This window comes from Gambusia affinis, linkage group LG04 (genome assembly GCF_019740435.1).
Source record: "Gambusia affinis linkage group LG04, SWU_Gaff_1.0, whole genome shotgun sequence".
Lineage (NCBI taxonomy): Eukaryota > Metazoa > Chordata > Actinopteri > Cyprinodontiformes > Poeciliidae > Gambusia > Gambusia affinis.
Genome location: NC_057871.1, coordinates 31,969,476 through 31,996,731, shown reverse-complemented (window position 1 = coordinate 31,996,731; position 27,256 = coordinate 31,969,476). Strand labels below are relative to the sequence as shown.

The 27,256-nt window shown below is 38.4% G+C and overlaps 1 protein-coding gene across 3 annotated transcripts in view; it reads right to left on the bottom strand.

The window, feature by feature from the left end:
- Positions 1-27,256, bottom strand: part of zgc:136472 (uncharacterized protein LOC678514 homolog) — a 33,402-nt gene that overhangs the window by 3,600 nt on the left and 2,546 nt on the right. Inside the window, exons 2-9 of one of the 3 annotated variants that reach the window (XM_044114738.1) lie at positions 24,015-24,137; positions 23,686-23,886; positions 21,771-21,895; positions 21,551-21,688; positions 19,748-19,855; positions 18,487-18,612; positions 12,160-12,357; positions 11,963-12,083 (exon numbers count right to left, since the gene is read on the bottom strand). In XM_044114738.1, coding sequence (XP_043970673.1) covers positions 11,963-12,083; positions 12,160-12,357; positions 18,487-18,612; positions 19,748-19,855; positions 21,551-21,688; positions 21,771-21,895; positions 23,686-23,886; positions 24,015-24,105 — 1,108 coding nt within the window. In that variant the 5' untranslated portion in view covers positions 24,106-24,137. Of the gene's footprint in view, positions 1-11,962; positions 12,084-12,159; positions 12,358-18,486; positions 18,613-19,747; positions 19,856-21,550; positions 21,689-21,770; positions 21,896-23,685; positions 23,887-24,014; positions 24,251-27,256 lie in introns of those variants that run through there. The other 2 variants (XM_044114737.1, XM_044114739.1) reach the window with 2 other exon arrangements.

Genomic DNA, 27,256 nt, shown 5'->3' with positions numbered 1-27,256 from the left:
GATTTATCGAATGCTCCAGTAATTTTCAAAGCCCTCGTCAACCATGTTTTGAGAGATTTCCTGAATTTTTTGTTTTTGTGTACTTAGATGACATTCTCATCTAATCTAAAACCCTTGCAGAACTCGGACGTCATGTCCGTCTTCTGGAGAACAAACGGTTTGTGAAAGCGGAGAAGTGTGAGTTCCATCAAGCATCTTTTTCATTCCTTGGATTCATTCTAGAAGGTAGAAAGGTAAGACCCATAGAGGAGAAAATCAAGGCTGTCTGGACTGGCCCATTCCTGAAACATGGAAACAACTTCAGAGGTTTCTCAGGTTTCAAAATTTCTATTGGCGATTTATGCGCAATTACAGAAACAGCCTTACCACTGATGGCCCTAACATCTACCAAGGTCAATTCCTTTTGGACCCTGGAAGCAGATGCAGCTTTTAAAAGATTCAAGACCCTTTTTGCCAGTGCGCCCGTATTTAATCAACTAGACCCCACAAAGCTGTAAAGCTGCGATTTTCTGCCGTGGCCTCTTGCCATGCCAAATGAATCTGGAAAATGGTCTTTCTATATCCGTAGCAACTTTTTTGGATAGCCAAAGGGGTAACAGTTGGAGGGGATATAAAAGTCGTGGGAAAATGTTCACTTTAATTAAACTTACACGCCCCATGAGTGACAAGGGAAGGTCAAACCACCTTTCTAAGTCCCTCCTTATTTTTCGAAGTGTGCGAGAGAACTTAAGTTTCCATAGCTCTGTCAGCTTAGGGGACACATTAATTCCAAGGTAAGTGAAGCCATGTTGGGAACATCTCAGGGAACAACTAGAGGGTAGGTCCTGGACAGTGGCACTACCTAATGGCTTTGCTTCTGATTTATCAAAATTGATTTTATAACCTGAGAAAGAACCAAACTCATAAATAGTGGACATGATAGATGGCATTGAGATGTCAGGTTTTGTTATAAATAACAGAATATCATCTGCGTATAATGCTATTTTATTAACTTTACCGCCAATCATCACGCCATGTATATTTTGATGTGATCTAATAATCACTGCTAGGGGCTCCAGCACAAGAGCAAATAGAAGTGGGGACAGAGGACACCCCTGTCGAGTTCCCCTATGTATTGTGAAAGTTGAAGACAGAACACCATTAGTCATAACACAGGCAGACGGGGAACTGTAAAGTATTTTGATCCATTTCAGAAAATCGCCTCCTATCCCAAGTCTTTCCAGAACATTAAATAAATACTTCCACTCAATCCTATCAAATGCCTTTTCAGCATCTAAAGATACAGCAAAGGCTTTATAATTTGTTTGGTTTGAGTACTGAATTATATTAAGTAATCTTCTCATATTGGTGAAGGAGAAACGATTTTGTATGAACCCAGTCTGATCTGGGTTTATTAAAAAAAGTCAAAAGCTTCTCCAGTCTCATTGCAAGCAATTTAGAGAGCAGCTTACTATCTACCCCAATAAGGCTAATAGGTCTATATGAACCACAGATGTCTGATGGTTTATCTTTTTTAAGGATGAGGTTAATGTTCGCCAGGTTAAGTGTTGGCGGCAAGCCTCCACGCCCAAACGAGTGTATAAACATGTCAGTAAGTGGTCCTACCACGAGGTGGCTTAATTTCTTATAGAATTCTGGACAGAAGCTGTCAAGTCCAGGAGCTTTTCCACCCTTAAGGGAGGTGATGGCTTCTCTGACTTCTTTCTGAGAGATTGGAGCACCTAAGACTTCTTGTTGTTCCTCTGTCAGGCGAGGGAGAGTCACTCCACTTAAGAATATTGTTATTTTAGCATTGGACGAATCGCATTCAGATGAGTACAGTTTTTGATAGAATTCCCTCATAACCCTATTAATGTCTGTTGTTTTGTGGTGTCTGTCTCGGTTATTGTCTTGTAATGATGAAATTGTGTTTGCTTCCATTCTGCCTTTTGTTAGTCTTGCTAGTAGCTGGCCTGGTTTATTCCCTGATTGATATAATCTGTGTTTAGCAAAGAAGATGGACGACTCTGCTTGTTTTGTTAGTAATTGATTTAAAGCTGACCGAGCTGCTTCTAGTTTTTTAGAGCGTGCTCTAGAAGGTGTATTTTTAAATTGTAACTCTGTCTGTTGTATTGTTCTTTCTAAGTGTAATTGTTCTTTAATGGCAGCTTTTTTCTGAGCTGTGGTATATGATATGACCCTTCCGCTAATAAAAGCTTTAGCCGTCTCCCACAGCAACGAGGGGTTGACATCTGGAGTCTTGTTAGTATCCATAAAGAGATTCCACTGATCTGTAATGTAATCAATAAAAGATGGATAACTCAGTAGAGAGGGATTCATCCTCCAGTGGCGAGAAGCAGGATTAGCATAAGGTGGGCTAATACATAAGATAACAGGAGAGTGATCGGAGATTGTACATGTGCTAATTGAACAATTTCTTACTCGATCCAACACCATTCTTGAAGATAAGAAGAAATCAATCCGAGAGAACGTTTAATGGGGTTCAGAAAAAAAAGTGTAGTCTCTCTCTCTAGGGTTAGTGACTCTCCAGGTGTCATACAGTTCTAGGTCTTGGCAAAACTCTCGCAATCTCAGACTTTTTCTTGATATTGTAGTAGATCTAGGAGGAGACTGGTCAACACATGGGTCATGAATACAATTAAAATCCCCCCCCCCAATAAAATATACGGTGTGTGTACAGAAGCAATATCCGATAAAAGTTTTGGGAAGAAAGTAGCCTCATATAAATTTGGACCATATATGCAACCTATTAAAATGTGTTCTCCATAAAGATATCCTGAGATAAGGACATATCGGCCATCATTGTCGCTCATAGTTTTCTCCAATGTAAAGGGAAGACTACGATGGATTAGTATGGCAAGTGTTGAGAAAAATGATTATTTTTAGTGCTTAATACAGTTAATCTTACGGCATGTGTAAAAGATATATTGAACATTCTTATTTGAATAAGTTTCTTAATTTTGAACAGGCTTGTGGTAAGTATTCAAAATACAGGAACCAAATGCAGATCAAGGGGATCTCTCAGTGAGCCTCCTGTTGGGTTATTAGGACACGGGAGGCCATAAAATTAGCATCTCCTGGAGGGCAGTATCATTTGAGCCTGGAGGAGAGAAGCCTGTTTGTTTCAATGAAGATCAAAAGTTTTCCAGAACCAACATCTGGGATGGTATAAAACTAAATACAACATAGAATGTTAAAACCACTAACATTTAATTTCTAAAACATTTTTCTAAGTACTAATAGCAGATTTTTAACTAAAAGGGTATTATCTAATTTTAGAATTACTAGTCTAGTAAATGATGAATGTATTTGAAAATTGTACTATCTGGGACAATATCTGAATCAAATGGAAATTGTTTGAATGAAAATGTTTAGTTTAGTATTAGAAAATTGTTCAGGATTTAAGCTAAAGGGGGTTTTGGAAAATGATTGTGTAACAATGCTTAGGATTGAATGTTATGTTTCATAGGTTAGAAAAAGGAATTGCACCTCATTTTGTTCTGTTGATTTTATGTGTTATTTTTTGGTTTAAGGCAAAGATTTGAATCTTTTGAGATGTTGAGTGCAGATGAGCGAAACTGGGTTTGTGAAGGTAACCTTTCCTTGAACCAAATTACTGGATTTAGCTTTGTTTAAGGAGAAGATAACGGGAGACACTCCGAATTTCACAGGTATCTGTGAAGTATTGTTTTATGCTTTTATTTGCCCAAATGGCCCTAGATCCCAGAAGACCAGGATGCAGCTGCTTGCTCCATTGTTCTACCAGAGAGCAAATGGCCTTTGATCTTTGGCGTAAATTAGGGGAAGTTCTAAGTTTTTCTGAGTGTTTAGGGTAGCTTCTGGTTGGTCCAGCAGAAGTACGCCTTAATTGAATATATTAAAAAGGAAAGACACACCTCCACTATAAAAGTTCGTGCTCAGGAATAATAAGGCAGACAGCTGTTCCTATTTTGCCTTTATGCATCAGCTCTCTCCAAAGACGCATCTTTGCCTTTTCTATCTCTATCTTTTTGTTTTTTTGCATCTCTATTGTTCTGCAGTTTTGTTGTTAATTCATACGTTGTTTTGTATTTGGATTAAACTCTATAATTCTGTGATGTCAACACGCATTGTTGTTTTCCTTGTGACCACACGTCGCCTGCTGAGAGGACCTGGGATTCAGAGGAAGAGAGAGAGCCAAACTTTTTTCCAAATTTAATTAATTTTAAAATACTCTTCCTTAACACAAGTTAGAGTTATCTGACGAGTAAAACACCTGGCCCACCCAATTTCTCCTCAGTTTAAGGTGTTCATTGTCAGTTAAGTGGGTTTCTGATAATAAAGCTATTTTTGTGTTTTTCTTTTTCAAGAATGTTAGGATACTTTGTCTTTTTATCACATTATTTATTCCCTTAACATTAAGGGAGACTATCTTGAGATCACTCATAGTAAAGCTAAAGAAAGCTTGACACTCTATGAAAGAGAGTGCCAAGAGCTGTAGTAAACCTCCATAAATTTACAAAAAGTAATTGAAAAATCGGCAGTTTGGTGACCTGAAAAATAGGTAGCTTACATTGTACATTGGCGTAAACAATAAAGAAAAAAAAGAACCCTCGTGAACGAAAGAACAGTCATCCCCAAACGATGGTCCCCACACAAACTCCCACTCCCACCCCCCACGCCCCCCGTGCGGTTCCAGAACTCCAGCCGCAGAAAGAGAATGAAAACGGGGGCACATGAATCCGAGAAGAGTCGCCAGTAAGAAGAGAAGACCAGACATCCTCCCTAAAGCTAAGCCCCCCCACCCCAACCCGAGCCATATCAATTTTACCGTATACCTAATAAATTTTAAGCAACCAACACATTTTTATCATATATTGCTCATCCACATGAGACACAGAGTGAGCAAAGGTCCAAATCGTGTAATATCTGAACAACAATTAGCCGCATACCTTTGCAACTCTGCACCGAAGAGAAAAGGAAAGAAAAAGTAGAACATCAACCTCCATGTCAGGTCCAGCGTCTGTGTCCAACCAGTCCATAACATGGTCTCAGTTCGGTTCGTCCAGGAAAGCAAGTGCATCCTTGGGTGAGCGAAACGATCGGGTTATCCCTCCGTGCAAAAAAGATAGATCAGCCGGGTATCTCATTGAGAATTTCATCTCCTTCTTGATAAGAAGTTCGCACACCCCATTAAATGCACGGCGCATCTCCTTGACAGCAGCAGTCATATCCTGTCTGATAACGATCGTTTGGCCTTCGTATGTGAGCGGAGCCTGCTTCCTTGCCGCCGCCAGGATCCTGGATGTATCTCTGGAGTGATGTAGGTTAACAATCACAGCGCGTGACCGGTCAGGTCTTGGCGGTCCAAGGCTCCGGTGAGCCCGGTCGATCTTATTAACGCCCCGCTTACACTCCAAGCCAAGAAGAGTTGGGAGCCATCTCTCAAAAACTGAAACTGGCTGTCGGCCTTCCGTAAACTCTTTGAGGTTATAAATCAAGATATTATCCCTACGGTTCCGTCCCTCCAAGTCGATACATTTCTCGGTCAGAATACGCACTTTTGACTCCAGCTCTGTCAGCCTGGGTTCCATCGTCCACATGTCATCCTCCACTGATGAAATGTGGTGCTCTGCATCGGTGATGCGCTCCGTGTTGGCTTCTAATTTAGCAGAGATGTTACTCAAAGTGGTGGCAAACTCCGTAAACTTTCTATCCATCAGGGCTGAAATCTTCTCAATGACAGATTGAAAGATATCGGTGGCCACAGAGTCAGAGCCGCTAGCAAGCACCTCGTGCTGTTGGGCTTCCTGGTTAGCTTCTTTGCTAGTTAGCGTATTCTTCCTTGTTGGCTCTTCAGTTGGTTTGTAGGCGGAAGATTTGGCTGTTTTAGGATTGGGCATGGTGTCCGGTTGCTATAAGATGAGCCTACAGCTTGTTATCTTAGATAAGGATGAAAAAATAAACCAAATTGGCTCGGGAGAAGTGGGCAAGCGTCCACTCAGAGTAACTGCATCACGTGACTCCTATTTAAAAGAGTTTAAGTTTTAGTGACTTGGAGGCCAAAGGTTCTTCAGTCTGAGGTTCCTTTAGGCAGGGGAACAGACTGACGTTGGAATTAGGTCCACTGTATTTTATGTTTTTGTTGGTTGTAAATTTTCTTGCAGTGATCCAGACAGGTAATGTCTTGTTTTGCAGTGCCGGGGGCCAGACACATTCTGGAGTAAGATGGGTGTAAAGGTAAAATCCAGACCCCGGCCTCAGACCTCAGAAACGCAGAGTGATGGATCCTCTGGGAAATCAGAGGCAGGTGGCTTAAATGAAGTGAGGTCTGTTACATGAGTGCTAAGGAGAGACGTTCCAAGTAGAACCTGTTGATTCATTCCATCTTTAAGCAACTCTGGTCCAGAAGACATTTCTTCATAGGTATCTTGAGAATCCTGTGAGAGAGGGGGGTGAGCAGAGGGGGGAGGGGAGGGGAGGGGAGGGAGGGACGAGAAGGAAGGGAACCAGTCACTCTATCTTCAGTCGATGTTGTATCAGCTTGTTTTGGCTCCTGATACGCAGAGGGATCCATCCTCATCAGACATCCTCGAGCCTGTTCTTCTGAAGGGATGATCATATTATTGTCCTTGTTGATAAAATAAAAAAGGTTTGCAGTGAGTATCTTTATCCCAAGTTTATTAAGATTGCATCCGCCTCTTCCAAAAAGGTGAAAGCACTGCCAGTAGATCCAGAGGTTATCGATGAAGGTCACTGAGCTGGTAGAGCAGGTTTTAATCAGCCATTTGTTTATCATGCCCAGCCTGGAGGGTTTTTCGTCTCACCATATCATGCAGAGCTTGGAAAATGGGAATCACCTGCCTAGATAAATCCATTCTCCTGTCTCTTCTCTGGGCCTTGTTTCCTTTGCAAAGAAACTTTCCAAAGACGTGATCTGTTTCTTACTCATTTTGCTGCTGTGGGTTCAAAGTTGGTGCCCTAGATGTAACCAAGAGAATCCGGTTAAAGAATTTTCAAAATAAAAGATCCCCCAGACTCAAATAATACATAAAACGGAAATATTTACTTATTTCTTGCGTGGCCCAGTACCAATTGGTCCACCGGTTGGGGACCACTGGTCGAGACCACCTAACCCGAGACCAAGTCAAGACCAGAGTGTATGGAGACTTTTAGGGTCTGAGACCAAGTCAAGACCAAGACCAACGCCCAACACATGAAACAATAAAATGCAAAATATGATGAAAGTTGCTTCTTAAATTGATCTGAAAGATTCGTATTCTATTAATTGAATGTATAATACTATGTATTCATATTCTCAGAAAAACTCCACATTCTCATTAAATGCTTAGAGCTGAAATAAATTTAACCAATATCATTATCAATTCAAACTCCTCTTTATTTTTTTTTTTGGTTCAATCTCTTTGCCACAATCCGCAGAGGTCTCATGCCGTCCCTAAAAAAGTTCACGCCCTGGGCAGTTGCCCATATTGACCATGTCAGAAATCACCACTATCTGCACCATTAAAACATAGCAATTAAGGTAATACACTAATGACAGAGTTTGGGAAATAAAAGATCAGAAGAATTGCATTAAAAAAATTGGAAAATCTGGAACAGAAACACAAACAAAAATTTACACCAGATATACTGGAAGATTTAAAGAGAATTACAAATGAAATTAATGATATGGAAACACAGGAAACTATGAAAAACCTCATGTTTCTTAAACAAAGAGACTATGAAGGCGGATCAAAATCTATGAGGGTTCTAGCATGGAAACTAAAAAAGGAGACAGCAGAAAATACAATCCATAGAATCAGAAACCCTAAATCAAAATTGTTAAAGAACAAATTGAATGACATCCAGGAAGCTTTATAAATATTTTATAAAACCTTATATTTAAAAATCTCTGGAGGAACTATAGAAGAAATTGATGAATATTTGAACTCACTAGAACTACCTTATATGAACGAAGAACAGAATAGAAAAATGACATCAGACATTACAGAAAAAGCATTAAAAAACACAATAAGTAGATTAAAACCATGTAAATCGCCTGGGTCAGATGGATACACTGCAGAATTTTATAAGGAATTTCAGAAAGAGTTGATGCCAATCCTCCTACCTTCACTAAATTGAATTCTGAAAAAAGCTCAAACACCACCAAGCTGGAAGGAGGCAATAATCTCAGTAATGCATAAAGAAGTCAAAAATAAACTGGATTGCGACCCATAACATACCGACCCATATTTGTTTTAAATATTGATTATCGACTTTTTACTTCTATAATGGCCAGACGATTTGAAGAATTTCTCCCTTCCCTAAAACATAACAATCAAACTGGTTTTATACGATAACGTCAAACAGGACAATATCAGAAGGACGCAACATATTATAGATCACATACAAAAAAGTAAACTGAAAGCCATTGTCATCAGTATAGATGCGGAAAAAGCATTTGATTCAGTTGACTGGAATTTTCTCTTCAGGGTTTTACATAAATTTGGAGTACATAATACAATAATAAAAACAGTACAGGCGTTATATACAACACAGCGAGAATTAAAGTTAATGGACATTTATCAGACAGAATTACTTTAGAAAGAGGGGCTAGACAAGGGTGTGAGTGGTCACCTTTACTTTTTGCATTATATTTAGAACCACTAGCCCAATCGATAAGACAAAATAAAGATATTAAAGGAATAAAACATAAATTGCCTTGTTATGCAGATGATACATTAATTTATGCAGCACAACCGTCCCACTCTCTCCCAGTTTTAATGCAATTATTCAAACAATTCGGTCAATTATCAGGGTACAAAATTAATACTAACAAAACTCAGATGCTGTCTTATAACTATACTCCACTGCAGGAAATCCAAAACAAATACCCCTTAGCTTGGCATACTGACCATTTTAAATATCTGGGCATTACTATACCAAAGGACCTAGAAAACCTATTTGATTATAATTATATTCCCATGCAAAAAAGAATTAAAGAGGATATTACAAAATGGAATCTCACTGCTTTTCTAAGTTTTAGCTCAAGAATTGACTCGATTCAGATGAACATATTACCCAGACTCTTATATTTATTCCAAACTTTACCAATTGAAATAAATCAAAAAAAATTTAATGAATGGGACAAACTAATATCAAGATACATTTGGTAAGGTAAAAGACCTAGAATTGGATATAAGGTCATACAACTGGAAAAGAAAATGGGAGGTTGGGGGTTACCTTCCCTTTGAGATTATTATTTAGCAGCACAAGCAAGAACACTGATATACTGGTGCGACCCATCATATAATGCTCAATGAAAAACCATTGAAACAAAAGCGACACCCATTCCTGTATAGGCAATTATGGCCGACACAAATCTAAAATGTTTTCTAAATAATATAGATAACTGGTGGAAGAAAACAACCCTTAGAGTGTGGAAAACTATCGTTAAAAAAAATGCACTAGAGAACGACCTGGCAAACATTAAATGGATTGCATATGATTCAGACTTCCCACTAAACCAACTGGACACCAGGTTTAAGGACTGGACATCCAAGGGAATCACTGCTCTGTGCACAATAATGAACAACTAAATCTTCAGTGATTTTGAAACACTCAAGAGAAAATATTCTTTGGACAAACAGGACTTTTATCGATATTTACAAATAAGAAATTTTGTTAACTTAAAAATTAGGCCAATTACTGACAAGAATATAAACCTAATGGAAATGTTTATTAATGCCTATAAATCAAAAATTAAAGGGAAAATTATTTCACTCATCTATAAAACCTAATAGATCTCAAAACAATTCAACCCTACATATCAAAGCAAGATGGGAGATGGAGAGAGAGGGCAATTTAACAATAACGGAGGAGGAATGGACAATAATGTGGAGATACCAATGGAAATATAATAAATCTCTACAACGGAAAGAATTTGGATGGAAAAATCTGGTAAGATTCTTTATTACACCTGCTCAGAAACACCACTATGATGGAAATCCTCCTGCATGTTGGAGAAAATGTAGAAATAAAAACGCAAACCATGATCATTACTGGAAAGAGATAAATAGTGCCTTACAAGATATTTTCAAGCAGAACATTCCTTTTGAGATCAAGCTTATGTATTTTGGCATAATTCCTCAAGAAGCTTCAAAAAGAAATAAATATTTCATGACTATTTTATTAGCAGCAAGTAAAAAAAACATTACAGGAAAATGGTTATCACAGACAAACCAACTTTAGACGACTGGATCGATATAACATTTAACATGTATAAGATGGAAAAAATAACAAACTCCCTCAATCACAGGACTGAACAATTCTGTCAGTGGTGGCAGATTTGGGTAGACTATGTAAAATGTAAAGGTTCTGATTTAATTTTTGAGACCAAACTTCATCAAAGCTTCTTGACAATCCACTCTCCTATGATAGCCATATTTCATAATTATTTTATACTATATTTTTTGTTTATGTATTTATTTATAAATTTTTTTGCGGTTTGTTCTTTGCATTTCTAACTTGATTCTTTTCTCTCATCTTTTGGTTTCTTCTTTCACACTCTCTTTACTCCTTTCTTTATAATCTTTCTCAGGAAAATGAAGTTGCATTCTTGTTTTGACTGTTATGTGATGGTTCACCTGTCTACCTTATTTCAAATGTTGAAGTTAATCATGTGAGGTAGAAGCCTACGTTTATGTAAATGATACTTCCTTGAGAATCAAAAAAAAGAAAAGAACCAGAAGTAGATCACCTAATAGATATATGGGGTGTATATGCATCTCATTAACTTTAAAATTTCTTTGAGGAAAAAACATTAACTATATTTTACATTTCTCTATCTTGGTAAAGTTAGCTTTCAGCATTCCAGATGCAAAAAATGTTCTGAAATTTATTATTGACATTTTATAAATTTCACATTTCAATTAGAAGGTTTCACAAATGTTTGATTTATTCTGCTATTAGTACAGAATAATCTAGATAGGTTTGAAATGTCTAGGTGTTGTAGTTTTTAAAGTATAACACATTAAAAATCCTCCAGATAGTGAAAAATTAAGTATAATCGCCCTTTAGCTATTTTCTTAATTAGAAGTTACATTTGGAAGCTAATTTCAGCTTTGACTGATAGCTACTTGCTGGGCACTATCTATAAATCTATAAGTATATAAATATATATGTCTATATATAAGCAAATATATATATATACATCACATAATCTAAACACTTAAAGTTTGCATAACATCTTTTGAAGATTGTCCGTGTTCGCTACATCACACATATACAGTATCTGGCATTATGGTGAACACATAAACAATTTATTAACTTACCTTTGACGTTTTGATGAAGCTTGACAGATCCAGTTTTAATCCTTTGTCATTGTTGGAGTGTTTAAGGACATCTGAATAATTCTACAAGCATCATTTATTAATAATGCTTAATAAATGATGGCTCCTCCTGCACCGCCGGAGGAGCTATATATATATATATATATATATATATATATATATATTGGGCTAGGCTATATTGGCCAGGCTATTATAAAGTCCTGCGTCTCGCGACCCCCTGACACTTTGCCACACTGAGAAGTACTATACTAAAGTCTTACTAGTTGCCTCCCGTTGGCCATCAAGTTGCTCAACACCAATAATCCCCCCACCAAGACTGTCTGAAAATGCTAAGTTATGTGTATTTAGCAATATATTATTTTTTGTATATTTATGTGTTTGTTGGCACACTGTAAGCTCCAGTGACCAAGTGATGACATTTTGTTGCCAATTTCATCATTGTGTCTTTATGCAACCACAATACAATAAGTCCAAGTATGTAATGATTTTTTAGTAAGGCAAAAATCTCTGATCATTTTCATGTAGGAGCTGTATCGAAGATTTATTCAAACTGAGCTAGAACAGAAAATGTTTTACTTAATATTAAAGTTATTAATAAAGATTACATTCAGCTGTGAGTAAAGTTTACTTACAAAACAAGACAAAAACAGTCTTGTTGGGGTTGAAGGCTACTTTCTCCAGAGTCATTCCTACCAGCTCCTTAACGGGTTTCTGATCCCATCTTTCAGGAATAGGCTCACTCATCAACTTGGGCTGTTTAAAGCACACAAACATGTAACAATCAAGGCACATAACTTCATGCCAAAATGCATATCTGAGTGTGATTTACCTTAGCCTTGCCTTCGAGGTAGGACTGGCAGAATTGTTTTATGCTCCCTACATCCAAAGTCTCAGACAGCATTTGGTAGGTTATTTGATTTGTCAGATTTACCAGTCGGATGTGAGGAGCGTCAAAGTGCCGAACCCGGAAATACTCCATGAGTCTGCCGTTACGATGTTCATCCACGTTCACCAAGACAAATAGGATCTGGGGAAAAACACATGAAAGCCCACTTTCAACACCCTAGTGACCAGTTTGGCATTTTGGATGTTGAAGTCGCAACACATAGCATACTGTGGCAATTAGCAAATTTTTGTACACTTGTAACCAGTCCACCTGAACCCTTATTCATTTGGATTAAGTCTACACTTCAAAAGGTTGCAGCGCAAGTATTGGGCCTGAGAATGAATAGTATATATACTGGTGAGCTTGATTAATCAACAAGGAACAGAAGACTGACTATAAACAGGCTGGAGGTATGTGGGGAGAGAGCAGAAGGCAGGTACAGGGGGCGAGGGAGAGTACACAAACTGGATAACTGAAAATGAATCTAACACTAACAAATAACTAGTCAAACTCAGCTGGTAAAACAGAAGCAAAGCTAATCTAATCAAAGAAAGAAATTAAGAAACAGAATAATATGAAACTAGAATGAAATCAAAACCCCAAAACAGGGACTTCCGGTTATGGTGGCCATGTGAGAGGGCGTGTCTTCACCGCTCTGCTGTTCCAGTCAAAGAATTTACCTAAAACTCCTCCTTTCAGAACGAACTAAATGACAAATGAGTGTGCGAGTTTGGAATAATGCCTAAAGCCGCAAAAACATCCCAAGAAGTAAGTGAAAAGGCGAAACATAATAAGCTAACAGAATACCATCTTTGAGGTGAAATGCCGAAAGCTAATGCTAGCTCCTGCTTGGCTGCGATGGCTGCCGCAGACAGAGAAGAGAGCCCAAAGTCTCAAAGCACCAAGGTGGGCGAAATACTTTCTGTTGTTAATTTGATCCAGAAAGATTTCTCCTCTAGATTCGATGAAGTTCTGGGCTTCATCGACAGTGTAAGAAAAGAGATAAATGACTGTACCCAACGAATCACAGAAACCGAAACACGTATTTCTGATGCGGAAAGTGAGATAGAAATGCTACAAACTAAGGTGGATGTGCTAGAGTCCAAGAAGAAAGACTTGGAAGATGAAGTTACAAATCTGGAGGCTAGGTCGAGACAAAACAACCTAAGGCTTATCAGACTGCCGGAGGGAGCTGAAGGGCAGAATCCATGTGAGTTCCTAGAGAAGTGGTTGTCGGAGACCCTCAGTGTTGGAGCTGTGGCTGTGGAAAGAGTGCATCAAATTGGACCCCGGAGAGACAGCACCGCAGTGCCTCGCACTTTAATAATGAGATTTCTTAGCTACAAGAATAAGCAGCTTATTGCTCTTGCATCAAGAGCTAATACTGAAATTCGCTTCCAGAATCATCAAATCCGGTTCTACCCAGATACAGTGGCTGGTCTTTTCAAGCTTCGGAAGCAGTTTGACCCGATAAGCACGGAGCTACGCAAACTGGGATTGCACCACGGGGTGGCTCACCCAGCCAAGCTGCTGGTGACTTGTCAGTACCGAACTCATGCTTTCAAAACAGCGGCGGCTGCACGTGAGGTTTTACAGAAGATCCAGAAGAAAACCAACGGGGTGTTAACAATGGGTTAAAAACGCCCATATGGTTTCTTGGCTAGCAAAGAAACACAGTTAACAATTTGTGGCTTGTGCTGGTGGAACAGCAAGGATCTATTACGAATACATTTACTTCTGCTTAGGTATGGCAAGAGGAAGCGTGCGCATATCGGTTGGTGTGCATACTAATAAGTTCAAACCCGTGAGCAAATATATGGGAGATTAAGTTACTGTTATATATAGTGAACAGCATCGGTAATAAGACTTTTATTTTGGTTATTGAGTGGTTAGACTGCTCCTCACTGCGTATGGGTCGGTCACACGTGATAACAGAAGGAGGGGGGAGGGAGTCCCTTGGTCAGACTTGGTGTGGGAACCTAGGATTAGGGGTTATGTTGTGAGTTTTGTTCTGTTGTTTAAGCTTGACAAATGTTCATGTTTGTATGGGGTAAACTTTGTTTTTTATTTCTTCTCCATTTCTGGTAATTTGGTGGATCTCACATGTCGCAAGCCTTAAATCTTGAAATGGTTACATGAAACTGCAGGGGCCTACAACGTCTAAAAAAGGTCAACCAAGTCATTAATAAACCGTAAGATTTTAAGTTTTAACAAGTTTTTATGTAGACTACATATCCATCTCATTGCAGAGGGTTGTAGAGTAGACTTAAATATAGAAATAAATAAAGAGGAATTAGCACGGGCCATTAATGGAATGAAATCTGATAAGCAACCAGGACCTGATTGTATCCCCATCGACTTTTGCAAAAAATTTAGGGACAAATTGCTGAGGACTTCAAGACATTCAAGACATTTTCATGGAGTCATTTAAAAATGGCACCTTGCCTCCCTCTTTAAATTAGGCTCTAATTATTCTCCTGCCAAAACTGGGTAAACCTCCCAATAAATGTGAAAACCTGAGCCCCATCAGTCTACTTAACTCTGATCTCAAAATAATTTGTAAACTATTGGCATTACTACTGCAAAAAATCTTACCAGATATTATAGATAAAGATTATAGATAAAGACCAAAATGGGTTTGTAGTTTGGAGGCAAGGATACCACAATATTAGAAGGGCCCTGAATATTATTTGGTTCAAAAAGAACGCTAAAGACACAGCTCTTCTTTCAGTGGACGCAGAGAAGGCTTTTGATAGGGTTGAATGGCCCTATCTTTTTAACATATTGGAATGGTTGAATTGTGGTAGCAACTTTATTAAATGGGTTAAAATATTATATAATAATCCAACTGCAGAAATAGTATCCAACAAAATATTTTCAAGGGCGATTCAAATCAGGAAGGGTTGTCGTCAGGGATGCCCCCTCTCTCCCTTACTATTCACACTAGCAATTGAGCCTTTGGCATCAGCTATTTGTCTCCATCCACGAATCTCTGGGATCACCGTGGGTCCCACAGAGCACAAAATATCTCTATTCGCTGATGATGTTATTTTATTTCTGACAGATCAGAAAAACTCAATTCTGGCGGTGATTGAAGTGATCCAGGAATTTGGGAGAGTCTCTGGCTACAAAGTAAATACAAAATCCTCTATTCTGGTATTAAATCTAGGTGAAAGGATAAACCCTATCAGTGAGATTAAGGAATTTAAAGTAGTAGAACATTTAGCATATTTGGGTGTTCAGATTTTCCCAGAACTACAACAGGTGGTCAAATCCAATTACGAACTCTTAATAAAAACAATAGCTACCTCAATTGACAACTGGACATTTCTGTCTATATCCATATTGGGAAGAGTTAATGTCCTGAAAATGAATATACTTCCAAAGCTATTATACCTCGTTCAAAGCATTCCACTGCCGCCTCCTCCTGAATTATTCAATTGGCTGAAAAAAAACATTTTGGGTTTTGTGTGGAATAATGGAAGGTCTAGGCTACGCCTCTCGCTGCTTTATTTACCATTTGATAAAGGGGGGTTAAAGTGCCCCAACTTTAAATTTTACTATTGGGCCATTCAATTAAGGAATATTATGTTCTATTTTGCAGATAAAGATAATCCTCACTGGGTAGAAATGGAGTCCCACAATTTAAGTTTAGCTCTTCCATTGTTCATATACTCTGACACATCAATGAAGTTAAAGAAACATACTGCAAATCCCATTCTGAAAAACATGATTGAAATTTGGCAGGATGTTAGAAATTACCTTGCGGAGCCAAACGACATATCCCAATTTAACCCAATATGGGGTAATCAGCTGTTTGCTCCAGGTAGAGCAGATGGAACCTTTAGGCTTTGGGCACTGCAAGGTTTAAAAACTATTGGTGACCTTTAACCATCAAATTCTGATATATTTTTGTCATTTGGAGATATACAAACCAAATTCAAGCTGGATAAAAAACATTACTTCAAATTTCTTCAGATAAGAAGTTTTGTTAAAGCAAATTACAACAATCTTAACAAGCCCCCTCTTACGTTACTTGAAAAGTTAATGACTGAATAAATCAAGGAAGGGCATCATTTTAGACTTTTATAATGTGCTGATCTCTAACTCATTAGAGAACTCAAATAATAAGTTTATAAACTGGAATTTGGACCTATCATCAAATATCAGTGAACAGGATTGGGAAAAGGCTTGCATTAAAACTCACACAATGTTCATAAACAGTCGTCTTAGAATCCTACAATTTAAATGGCTAATGCATATTTATGTTACACCTGTGCATTTAAATAAATACAATAATAACATCCCAGATCTTTGTGTAAAATGTAATTCTAAAGGGATTCTAATACACTGCATGTGGGAATGCAGACAAATCAAAGCATTTTGGACAGAGGTGAAAGATATAATTGAAAAAATTATCTTAAAGCAAGTTCCACTGGATCCTAAATTGTTCCAGTTAGCTTTATACACTGGGGAAGATAACTTTAGTAAATCAGAACGTACTTTTATAGATATAAGCTCGTTAGCTGCAAAAAAATGTATTGCTTTGGCTTGGAAAAATATCAGTAGAGTCAGTAGTGGTTAAAACAGATGTCGTCTAATTTGCCGCTACAAAGAATAACATATATTAGGAAATCCAAATGGTATCTTTTCGAGAGGATTTGGGGGCCTTTCATTATTTTTATTAAGGACTTAGACTTGACAGAGGGTTTGTTTGAGTTCTGATTTGTCGGAACCTGTTTGCCATGTTGTATAGATGTGTACATTCATATCTGACCAATTTGTAATCTGTGTGAATACCCCAGTTTTTGAGAAGCTGTGTTTTTTGTTTGTTTTGTTTTTCCTTTATTTCTTTGATTTTTATTTCTCTGAGTTGAGTAAAATAATTACTGTCATGTAATAACTACAAAGAGAACCTGTTCAGATAATTACATGCTTGTATTTCCAAAATGTAAAATCTCAATAAAAATATATTGGTTAAAAAAAAAAAAAAAAACGGACCTGGACCTGACAGGTAAAGAATGATAACAAAAAGGTCCAGCTTGTCAGAAATGAGGATTGAGTCCAGAAAAGACTTAAGCAGCATACTGTATTTCATTAGAATCAAAGAACTTCATCTATTTTATCTGGAATTTAGATGCTTACTACTTAAATTAAAAATTTAAGTAGTAAGCATTTGTATTCTGACTTATTTACTCTAATAAGCCTAAATATAATCCAGCGTAACAAATTGCAGGTGTGTCAAATTGTGTGTCAGTACACACAATTTGTGTGTACTGATATACACACAAATTGTTTGTATGTCAGTGTTACTGTGAGACATTGGAGGACACCGTTTTGTTTTATACTCAGCTATATTCAAACAACTAGATAGAAAATGGACAACACTGGTAGTGGCTAAAGGTTTAGCAGATGTGAGAGCAAGAAATTACATTTACTTGCATTGTTGCAGTTTTAAGTATTATTTTTGATATATATATATATGTAAAAAGATCTTCATAAAAAGTTTCAAGAAATGTTTATATGTCCTGAACTACTAATGTAACTAAAGTCCGTGCCATAATTGTTACATCATAATGTGACTAAGTCGTAACATGATTAGTTCTGTGGATCCATTTTCCTGGATGTAAATGTAATGTTATTTATATTTACCATTAAAATCGTTGATTGGGTGAACAAACTCCTCAGTAGGCTGTTTGAAATCAATCAGTAGTGCACAGCTAGTGAATAATTAGTAGCCACCCAGTCACACTCACTAGATGGAAACAAATGCACCCAGTATAACACTTGCAGTCTATTGGCTGAGAAGTGTGCAGCGTGATGGTACTTTTTTGTTTCAAGGGCGAGCAGAGAGGTTTACAAGTGGAGATTTGATCCGAGCAGAGACAAGTTTTGAGCGTGAGGAGAAAAGTTTGAGAAAGTACAGGGAATATTTGAAAGAGAGCAGATGTTTTGAGTACAAGTTTCGAAAAGACAGACATGAAGTCCTGATTTCAGACTGAAAATGTATGCTCTCAACTTATGGCAGAAAAATTCCTCCACACAATTTTCCAACAATTACTATGTCGTGAGGCTTGACTATTTATGGGGTACAAAGCATGGACCCTATAAATTCGGTTCAGGGATTAAGGTAAGAATTGAGTTTAGGTTAGGGTCAGGTTTAGAAATGAATGAAAATTAATGGAATTCAATGGAAAGTCCTTGTGACGGCAGAAAGACAGTAATATGGGTGTGCATGTGTGTGTGTGTGGGGGGGGGTGGTGTTTATACCTTCAGCCTAAATGCCTCTGCAGCATTGTAGAAAGCAGAGAATATCTCTCTAAAGTCCTCAGAGCTTTTGTTGACAAAGAGCAGGGCGTGGTTTAACACAGGTGAACCTAGGATCTGTGAGGCTGTCTGCAGGAAGAGAGAGAGCGAAAGCATCTATGCACTCAACAGTCTAAAGCCCTTTTTGCACTGCAGGGTCTGGCCTGGCTCAGCCCGGCTCTGTTCGACCCCGTCCTGTTGGTGCTATGGCCCTGGTCGTTTTGAATTGAGAGGGATCGTCACGTAAATAGAATTATTGCTAAAGCTACCCAGGTGATCTCCCCAGCGACTACAGAACCGTTTCCTTCTAGGGTCTCCCATCCCATTTTTCCTGTATGCGCTCATGAGCGAGGAAGCTGAGGGAAGCATTTACCTCAGCTTTACATTTGACGGAAAAAAAAAAATCTCGTCTGAATGTCGTCTCTGAGCTGGACTTGCGGCCAGATGAACTACCACTGCAGCAGGCAGGATTTCCCGGTGACGCAAGATGCGGAAATCCCCTTGTTCACAACCTTTCCGACTTCCGATCAGTTCAATTGGAGAAATGTTATTTACATTTACCATTAAAATCTTTGGCAGAAGAAGCGATTGGAATCCCAGTGTAGGGTAAGAATAGATTTTGATGGGAATTTATTGATGCAGCATATTGAAATGACAGACATCAAGAAAGTCTAGTGCTCCTCTGATCCAGAGATCTGATCTTTGTCCTGCCGCCGCAGCCAATGAACCAATCAACAGCTAACTCCAAACCGGGCTTGGGGTTCCATGGAGCGGGGTGGTACTGGGCTGGAAGTGCTAATGCAAAAACAATCAGCCCGGCTTTGAAGCTGGGCCGAGTCCAGCAGTGCAGTGCAAAAGGGGCTTAAGATTCTTAGCACGTCCAAATGAAAAACAACTCAGCAAAAGACTGGAAAATCCACTGATGAATTTAAAATTTGTCAAAGTCTCAAATGTATTCCTCTTTTGGTTTCCATAAATTAAGTGCATATCAAGGATCTCTGCAGGTTTTCCAAAAATTTTCTTTACACTTATATCTGTTTTCCACTGACTTTCAGTCCAGAACCATGACTGAAGTAAATGATGGTTTTGATCCTTTAGGCATGAGAATGCAATACAAAAGACAGCTTACCAAAAAGCCATCTGTAAACTGGATTTTCAGGCATCTTATCACACAACTCTATTTGTTCCCAGGCTTTTATTGCATTTGGAAATGTTTGAAATGTACCTGGCCGTTGTATTCAGTAACTGGATCCATCTGGTAGACAGAGATTAAAACAACCAGCTCCTCTTTAGGTGTATCCGGCTTCATCGTGTACGTCTGAATGAGCTGAGACTGAAGGACACACAGAGATGAGACGGCAGGAAGGATGGACATATAGAAGGAAAGCATCCCAAAACAAAACATATATATATGTAAAAATAGAATTAACATCCCTCACTGATGCACACGGACAGACACTATAGACTTTAAGTTTGTGCAAAGATTTCATCGCAGAGGCAACTAAAATCAATCAATAAAAGAAAAAAATCCTTTCTGAATATTATCTCATGGACTTTCTGACCGGAGCTGACAGCGTGTTGAAGAGTTATGGACCGGACGCTTTGGAGCGTCTGGTTAGGAAGCTCGTTCCAAACCTTTGGTTGAAATGGCGTGTTTAAGTCAAGTCTCTATTACAGACTAGAGAAAACTAAAGAGAACGCAATGTTGTGTGAAACCACTTAGTTTATCTTGAGGAAATAAATAAAAGTGCAGAAATTAATTAGACCGTAACATGCGCAGTCTGCCGCAGCAAAGAATTAAACTGAACTCATCCTGCGGTTTTAACTAATGGAGCTGGAAGACGTTTACTGTACCTCCCGCACCCATAAGGAGAGCGGCGTTCTGGAGGAGCGCGGCAGACTTAACATCTGTCTGTTTCGGAGAAGCGAAACCACGCAACGAGATCCTCGTAAAAGCGCATTTCCGGATCGAGCAGAGGGTAAAAAGAATAATAAAAATAAATTGATCGGTTTGGATCACACAGATCCAACTGACTGATGAACTAGCGCAGATTTCTCTGCAGATGCGGATCAGGAGGAATTTGTGAGGCTGTGCCGCGTTGAGTTCAGACCGGTAATTTAAATGAAGTCGTTTAATCTAATTTATTATAGATTATAGATTCCGCAGTGACAAAAACCACAGAGAGTGGTTATTATTAACAGTAAGCTAAATAGTTTACTGTTAATAAGATTAGAATTTGACGGGTAAAAATAGAACATGAGCATTTTTTCAAAGCTGTCAGTCAAAATGATGGATAAGGCATTTTATATATATATATATATGTTTAAAAATGCTTAGAATGACAACATGAGCTAACTCATTCATCATTCATCCTAGCTTTTTGAGAAAAGAATCAATAATCTTATATATCACTTGTTGGCTGTTACCTATAATGTTTTACGAAGGTCATTATAGATGCAACAATAAATGAAAACATATTTTTATAAATACCTTTAATAAATACCTAATATATAAATATGTATGTATAAATATGTATAAATATTTTAGGAGATATTCTTATAATATATTCTGAGAAGAATCTCAGAAAGTCCCAGATTAATGTGACATTCTCCTATATTGGAAAGGCTTATATTTGTGCAAAAAACTAAAAAGAAATAAAGTAAAAATTTATAGTGCATGAAAGAATGTGCGATAAAAATTTTTCTTTTTGAATTTTAATTTCAGACGTTTTTAGTATTTTATTTGGTTGTTTTCAAAATTCCAAAGAATATCTGAAATTACATTAGTCATTTCTGAGATTGGGGATTATGTTATGCCTCCCCAGCTGAGTTTATATTTCCATACCCATGATGGCTCTGTAATGCTATCTACTTATTCACATTTTCTTTCAATCAATTCAAATCAATCCAGCTAATCAATTCAAAATGAAGCTTTTCTGCGCAGATGGTATCGACTTTTTCAAATATTTACTGTAGTTTTTTTTATATGTGTCAGTTAGAGGGTTTATATATTTTTTGTCATGACTACTTTTTTGAGCAGCAGAACGTCATCTTGAGTGACAGTATATTTGCTGATGACTTCATCATCCTGCGTCACAGCAAAGCGGATGTCAGGGAGGTCGATGGCTGCAGCGTAAAACACCTGAACGTACTCATGGTTCAGCTCCTTCACACAAACAGAGAAAGGTTTATAATTTGAGAAAAGAATTAAAATTTGAATAGAAGAAATTTAAAATGTGTTTGTTTACCTTGAAGAAACCAACCACTATTAGATCGTCACTGGCCTCTAATTGGCTCAGATCTGCAATCAGATCAGCAGATGTCCCCGCCCTCCTTTGCAGCCAAGTCAAGATGGAAGCTGAACTCTGAGGAACTTCATCATAATTCATTAAAAAACTTTAAATGAGTATATTTACTGACAGTAGAAAAAACATTGTGACTTTTTCAAAAAGCTTAAGGACAAAAATAACAATAAAACCTTTTCCATAATTCTGATGTTAGGCTGTGAAAATCAATAGAACTATTTTGAGGTACAAGTCTGAACACAGCTCATTAGGAAAAACTATTTAAAAACATTTTTTTGAAATACTTGTTTTATATAAAATATTATAAATCTGAAACAAATATGAATAAATGTTTCATCCATTTGTTTTAATTTTATATTATTTTTTTTTGATATTTCTAAGTTATTTATAATTTTTTTAAGATGCCACCCCAACTCAAATGCTGGCAAATGACAACATGAAATAATCACATAAAATAATACAAAAATACATATACATGCTTAACATGTAATGAATATGAATATTAATCAATTATTTGCAAATTGATTTTGTACTTCATAACATTTAATTAATTTGTAACATTTAGTTTTATGGGTTGCAAATGGTTTTTAAATGATCACATTCAGAAATCATTATGATTTTTATTATTTACATGTTTTTATATTTCACTGTGGCCCTCAAAAGTCTGAGAAAATGTTTTCTCATGTGTTTACTTATGCACTCTAGCGGCTACTCTGGTTCTTGCAGGCAGAAGGAAGGGACTGAACCAGGGGTGTCAAAGTCAAATGGACGGAGGGCCAAATTAAAAATTCAGCTACAAGCCGAGGGCCGGACTGATCGAATGTTCATTGAGATTTTTTTAAATGACGCATTTGGTCTAGTGCAGGACGTAAATTTACTGCGGACGAAGTGCGCGCGTTGAGGATCGAGCAGAAGTGCGCGTTGTGAGGATCGAACAGAAGCGCGTTGTGAGAGGATCGAACGCGAAGTGCGCGTTGTGAGGATCGAACGGGAAGTGCATCTCGCTTTTTTCAGACGGGGTGCCGGCTTGCTGCGGGCCGGTTCTAATAATAAATCAAGATCATCCCAGGGGCCGTAGAAAATCTTCTCGCGGGCCGGATGTGGCCCGCGGGCCTTGACTCTGACATATGTGGACTGAACCTTTGATTTTATTAGATCGACCTTTGTCCTGTCTCAGTATGTGTATACGATTAGCATTTCTTCTTTTAGGCAAAATGTATTTGTATAACTTTTAATGGGAGTAATGTATTGGTGATAATGACAGTAATGGACATATGACCCAACTTAAAATATTGAGTGAGTTAGCTTTTAGGGTTAACCCTTTGATATGCCTGATTCAGCTGATTTCAGTTCAGCAAACACCTGTCAACTGAAATCACCTGGGCTGAAGGAAACGTCTAAAACATGCAGGGCAGTGAGGGAAACAGGTTTGGGAAACACTGATTTAGAGCATAGTTGTAACCACAACAACCACCTCTTTCTGTGCATTGATATTTTAATGTCATTATGCTGTTAGTTTAAAATATATTTCTTTTTAGTAACATCTTGACTGCATTGAAATGTAATCTTACTGTCGGTTTTAAATAGGTTTATTAATTTTATTAGTGTCAAAGTTCAGCTTCTTAAAGTATAACCATTAACTGGATCTGCTGAGTAGCCATTAGTCACAAAGCCTCTAGATGGATTCTTTTTAAGGCAAGAATATTTTATATCTTGTTCATGATAACTTGAAATAAATAAATATGTTTGACATTTCTCAAGCCAAACTACAGCTATTTCATTTTTAAAGAAAATGTCCAAAAAGTGTTGCATATAAGCCACAAATGGCAATGTGTAACAGAAATATGGTGGCAGATACCTGGGCAGAGAGCCGGGTTGGTTACATCTCCAGAGAGGTAGAGTCTGATGCTAGGCTGTCCGCTCACATGGAGCTTTTTCGCCAACTCTTTTTCCTTTGTCACATCAATGACTGCCAGCTTGACCTCTGACCCCTGAAGCTCTGCAGCAGCAGCTTTAAATGTAGCTGCAACACGATGACCTTCTGATGTCAGGGGAGTGTCTGGCAGACACACAGAGGGAAGATGAATGTTAGGAGCTTCTTCTCTAAGGATGTTTCACACGTGTAACTTATCTACCCCTGAAGGTTAAACCCAGCTGTGTGTTTGTGCGTGTCAGTGTGTGACTTACAGAAGTGGACCAACAGCTGCTTGTGTTTTCTCAGAGCCCTTTTGAAGGTCCCCTTTTCAAGTTGCAAAATGCCATCCTTCTCTGGTATCATTGTGTCTCTCTGCAGGTCAAGTTGTACGTCCGCTGCAACGGACACACACAGACAGAGCATCGCTCCGAGCAGCAGCAACCCCAGCTTCTTCATGACCGACTAGCCACAGTTTGACAAGCTGGACACTGGACGTCTTTCACAAGAAAGTGAGACAGTGGACTTATAAAAGGTGGGTGTGTCTCTCTCTCTCTCTCTGTGTGTGTGTGAGTGCTTTTGTTATCTGCTAACAGACTCAACAATCAGTTGCTTATTAACTTCTCTCCCAGAGGTCTGCTGTAATTCTGCTATTGGCTGCTGCTCATATCGTATCAGGTCCTAATATCAACACGTCCTTCACCTGCCAGACTTTAAAGGTCAACAAGGAAAAGGAAACAATTACCTTATAATTCGCAAGATGAATGGAAGCATAAGAAAATTCTAGTAAAACAATGGTCTTCTGATCATAAGAGTAGAAATAAGAGTAGAATAAGTAAATTTATTCATAAGTACTGACTAAGCTGAGTTTACCCTTATCAAAATGATGGTCAACGTAATATCAAATTAACAGTTTCAGGCAGATTTGCTTCAACCAAAATAAATACCATAAAAAGAGCCTGAACAGTTGGTAGCTTTGTTGCTTTACAGCAAGAAGATTCATTGTTCCAGTTCCAGCCCAGTGTCTTTCTGCACAGAATTTGCAAGTTTGCAGGAATGGTTTCTCTCTGTGTACTCTGACTTCTTCCCACAGTGTTGGCGCTGTTAAGAATAATACGCTAACTGTCCTTGTCAGTGGCGGCGCCAGGGGGCACTAGGGAGTGCTATAGCTCCCCCTGGAAAAGTCATAGCACCCCCAAAAAATATTACATAAAAAAATTTTTTAGATCTGATTTAACATTACTTACATGTAGTTGTTGCAGTATTTTCATCAAAAGACAAAATAAAAATAAATGATTATAAACTGAGTTTAAAAAAATAAAAAAATAAAAAAAAACCACAAAAGGATTTGAACTTTGTCTATTATCACTTCCAGGAAACAATTGACATGATGCTGGCTCCGCCCACATGCAGACGGGAATCAATTCTCCCCCAATCATTCCAGCGTATTTGTCAGCAACTGACCAATCGGCGGTCGCAATTTGTCAAAAAGTGTACATCCCTGTACATCAGGGGTCTCAAACTCGCGGCCCGCGGGCCAACTGCGGCCCTCGGGACGATAGTTTGTGGCCCCCACCTTAATATGAAAGTTTAATGTTAGTGTGGCCCGCGAGCAGTGATGTCAGTAACGCGTTAATTTGTAATGCGTTACTGACGTCGGACCACTTTTTTCAGTAACGAGTAATCTAACGTGTTGCTATTTCAAATCCAGTAGTCAGACTACAGTTACTTATCAAAATCATTTTTGTGTTACTATCTTCTTTTGTTATTTAATCGTATTTCCTCTACTCGTCTTGTCGAGTGACCGACGTCTCTATGCGACAGAAATGTAAACAATGGAGGAAGATGCGCATTTTGTTGGTGGAAAAACTGGAACTATTTTGAGATTCTGCCGCCAAGTCCAATTATTATAAGCGGCTTTGGGCTTCATTTTTTAAAGTCGCTTGCCGATTTAATGAGTGGCGGGTTGCGCCTTTTTGGGCTCGTTTTTGAACGTTAAGTTACTCATTTGGGCTTGGAAATAATCAGAGACTCATAATAAATCCCAGAATTTGTCCGTCATTAAGGGAGTCTTACTCCGTCTCTCCCTGTTCATCATTTCTCAGATGATCCGTCCCGCTGTGTCTTTGTTAATGTCAAGTTAATATATTACCTCTGAATGACGTCGAGCTTCGCGTTGCGCTCCAGAAAACTGCAAACATCGAGACCAATATAAACAGCGCAATAAACGTGAAAACAGCCACGAATGAACGTGTCCGTAGTTTCCAATAATTATAATGGCAACTTAATTCTAATTATTAATACTAAGATAAGTGTCACAAATCTGTGCAGCCATCTGAGCTGTGAACTGCAGGAGGAGATCTGTGCTGTGACACCAAATGCAGGGCCGTAACGCAGAACCTGGAGGCTGGGGGGGAGGGGAGGGGGGGGCTTTAAAATCCTTCTTAGAGTTTTCCAGACAACAGTGGACCACACAAACTACTCATGTTTTTTATTTTTCTACAATCTCCTCTTCAGTTCAACCTTATCAGTGGAGACACATTGTTGATGTTACCATTATAAAATAGCTTACAAAAAAGTATTGGCAAAGCTCAATGTGATTTTCACAGGAGGCGGAGCGTTGTTGTTAGCAGCTGCTGAAAGTAACTAAAAAGTTACTTTTAGTGTAACTTAGTTACTTTCCAAATCAAGTAGTCAGTAATATAACTAAGTTACTTTTTCAAGGAGTAATCAGTAGTCCGATTAAAGTTACTTTTTCAAAGTAACTATACCAACACTGCCCGCGAGTTTGATATGATTGGCACTTTTCAGTGTTGTGTGCGGAGCCGAACTAACTTACCAATCACAGTGCTTCAAATGGAGCTCATTGACCCGCAGTGCCACTCTGAACTCAAAGCCAAGTTCAGGGAGGTGAGTGGAAAAGCAGACAAGCTTGGGCAATTTTTGAGAGAATTGCCACCCAGCTTCCCTGAGCTTTCCCGAATGTTCAAGCGGACCATGTGTCTTTTTGGGAGCACATACTTGTGCGAAAAGCTCTTCTCTACCTTGAACTTCAATAAGTCCAAGTACAGGTCCAGACTTACTGACGAGCATCTTCAAGCTCTACTTAGGGTCTCAACTGCGTCCTCCCTTAAGCCAAATGTGGGTCAGCTATGCGAGAGGAAGCGCTGCCAGACCTCTAGCAGTAAGAAGTAGGCCGAAGAAACAGTTTATGTTCAATGTTCCATTCATTTTAATTTGATCAACATGTCAGCAGGGAGGAGGTAAGGGTCGGTTTCCAAGCTAGCTGTTTCAGGCTTCTGTAAATACCGCCATCCATGAGCCCAACCAGGTATGTTACGTTCATAGAAAAATTAGCTTGATTCTAGCAAGTAGAAGCCATGAATACACTGACAAAAACAACTTGGGAAAACAACTTTAGCCGCTCAATTCAATACTCCCAATTCTCACTGCCGATCTACTTCATGGCGCTTCCAATAATTAAGTGACATAGTTGATACTAGGGTATCCCCTTTGT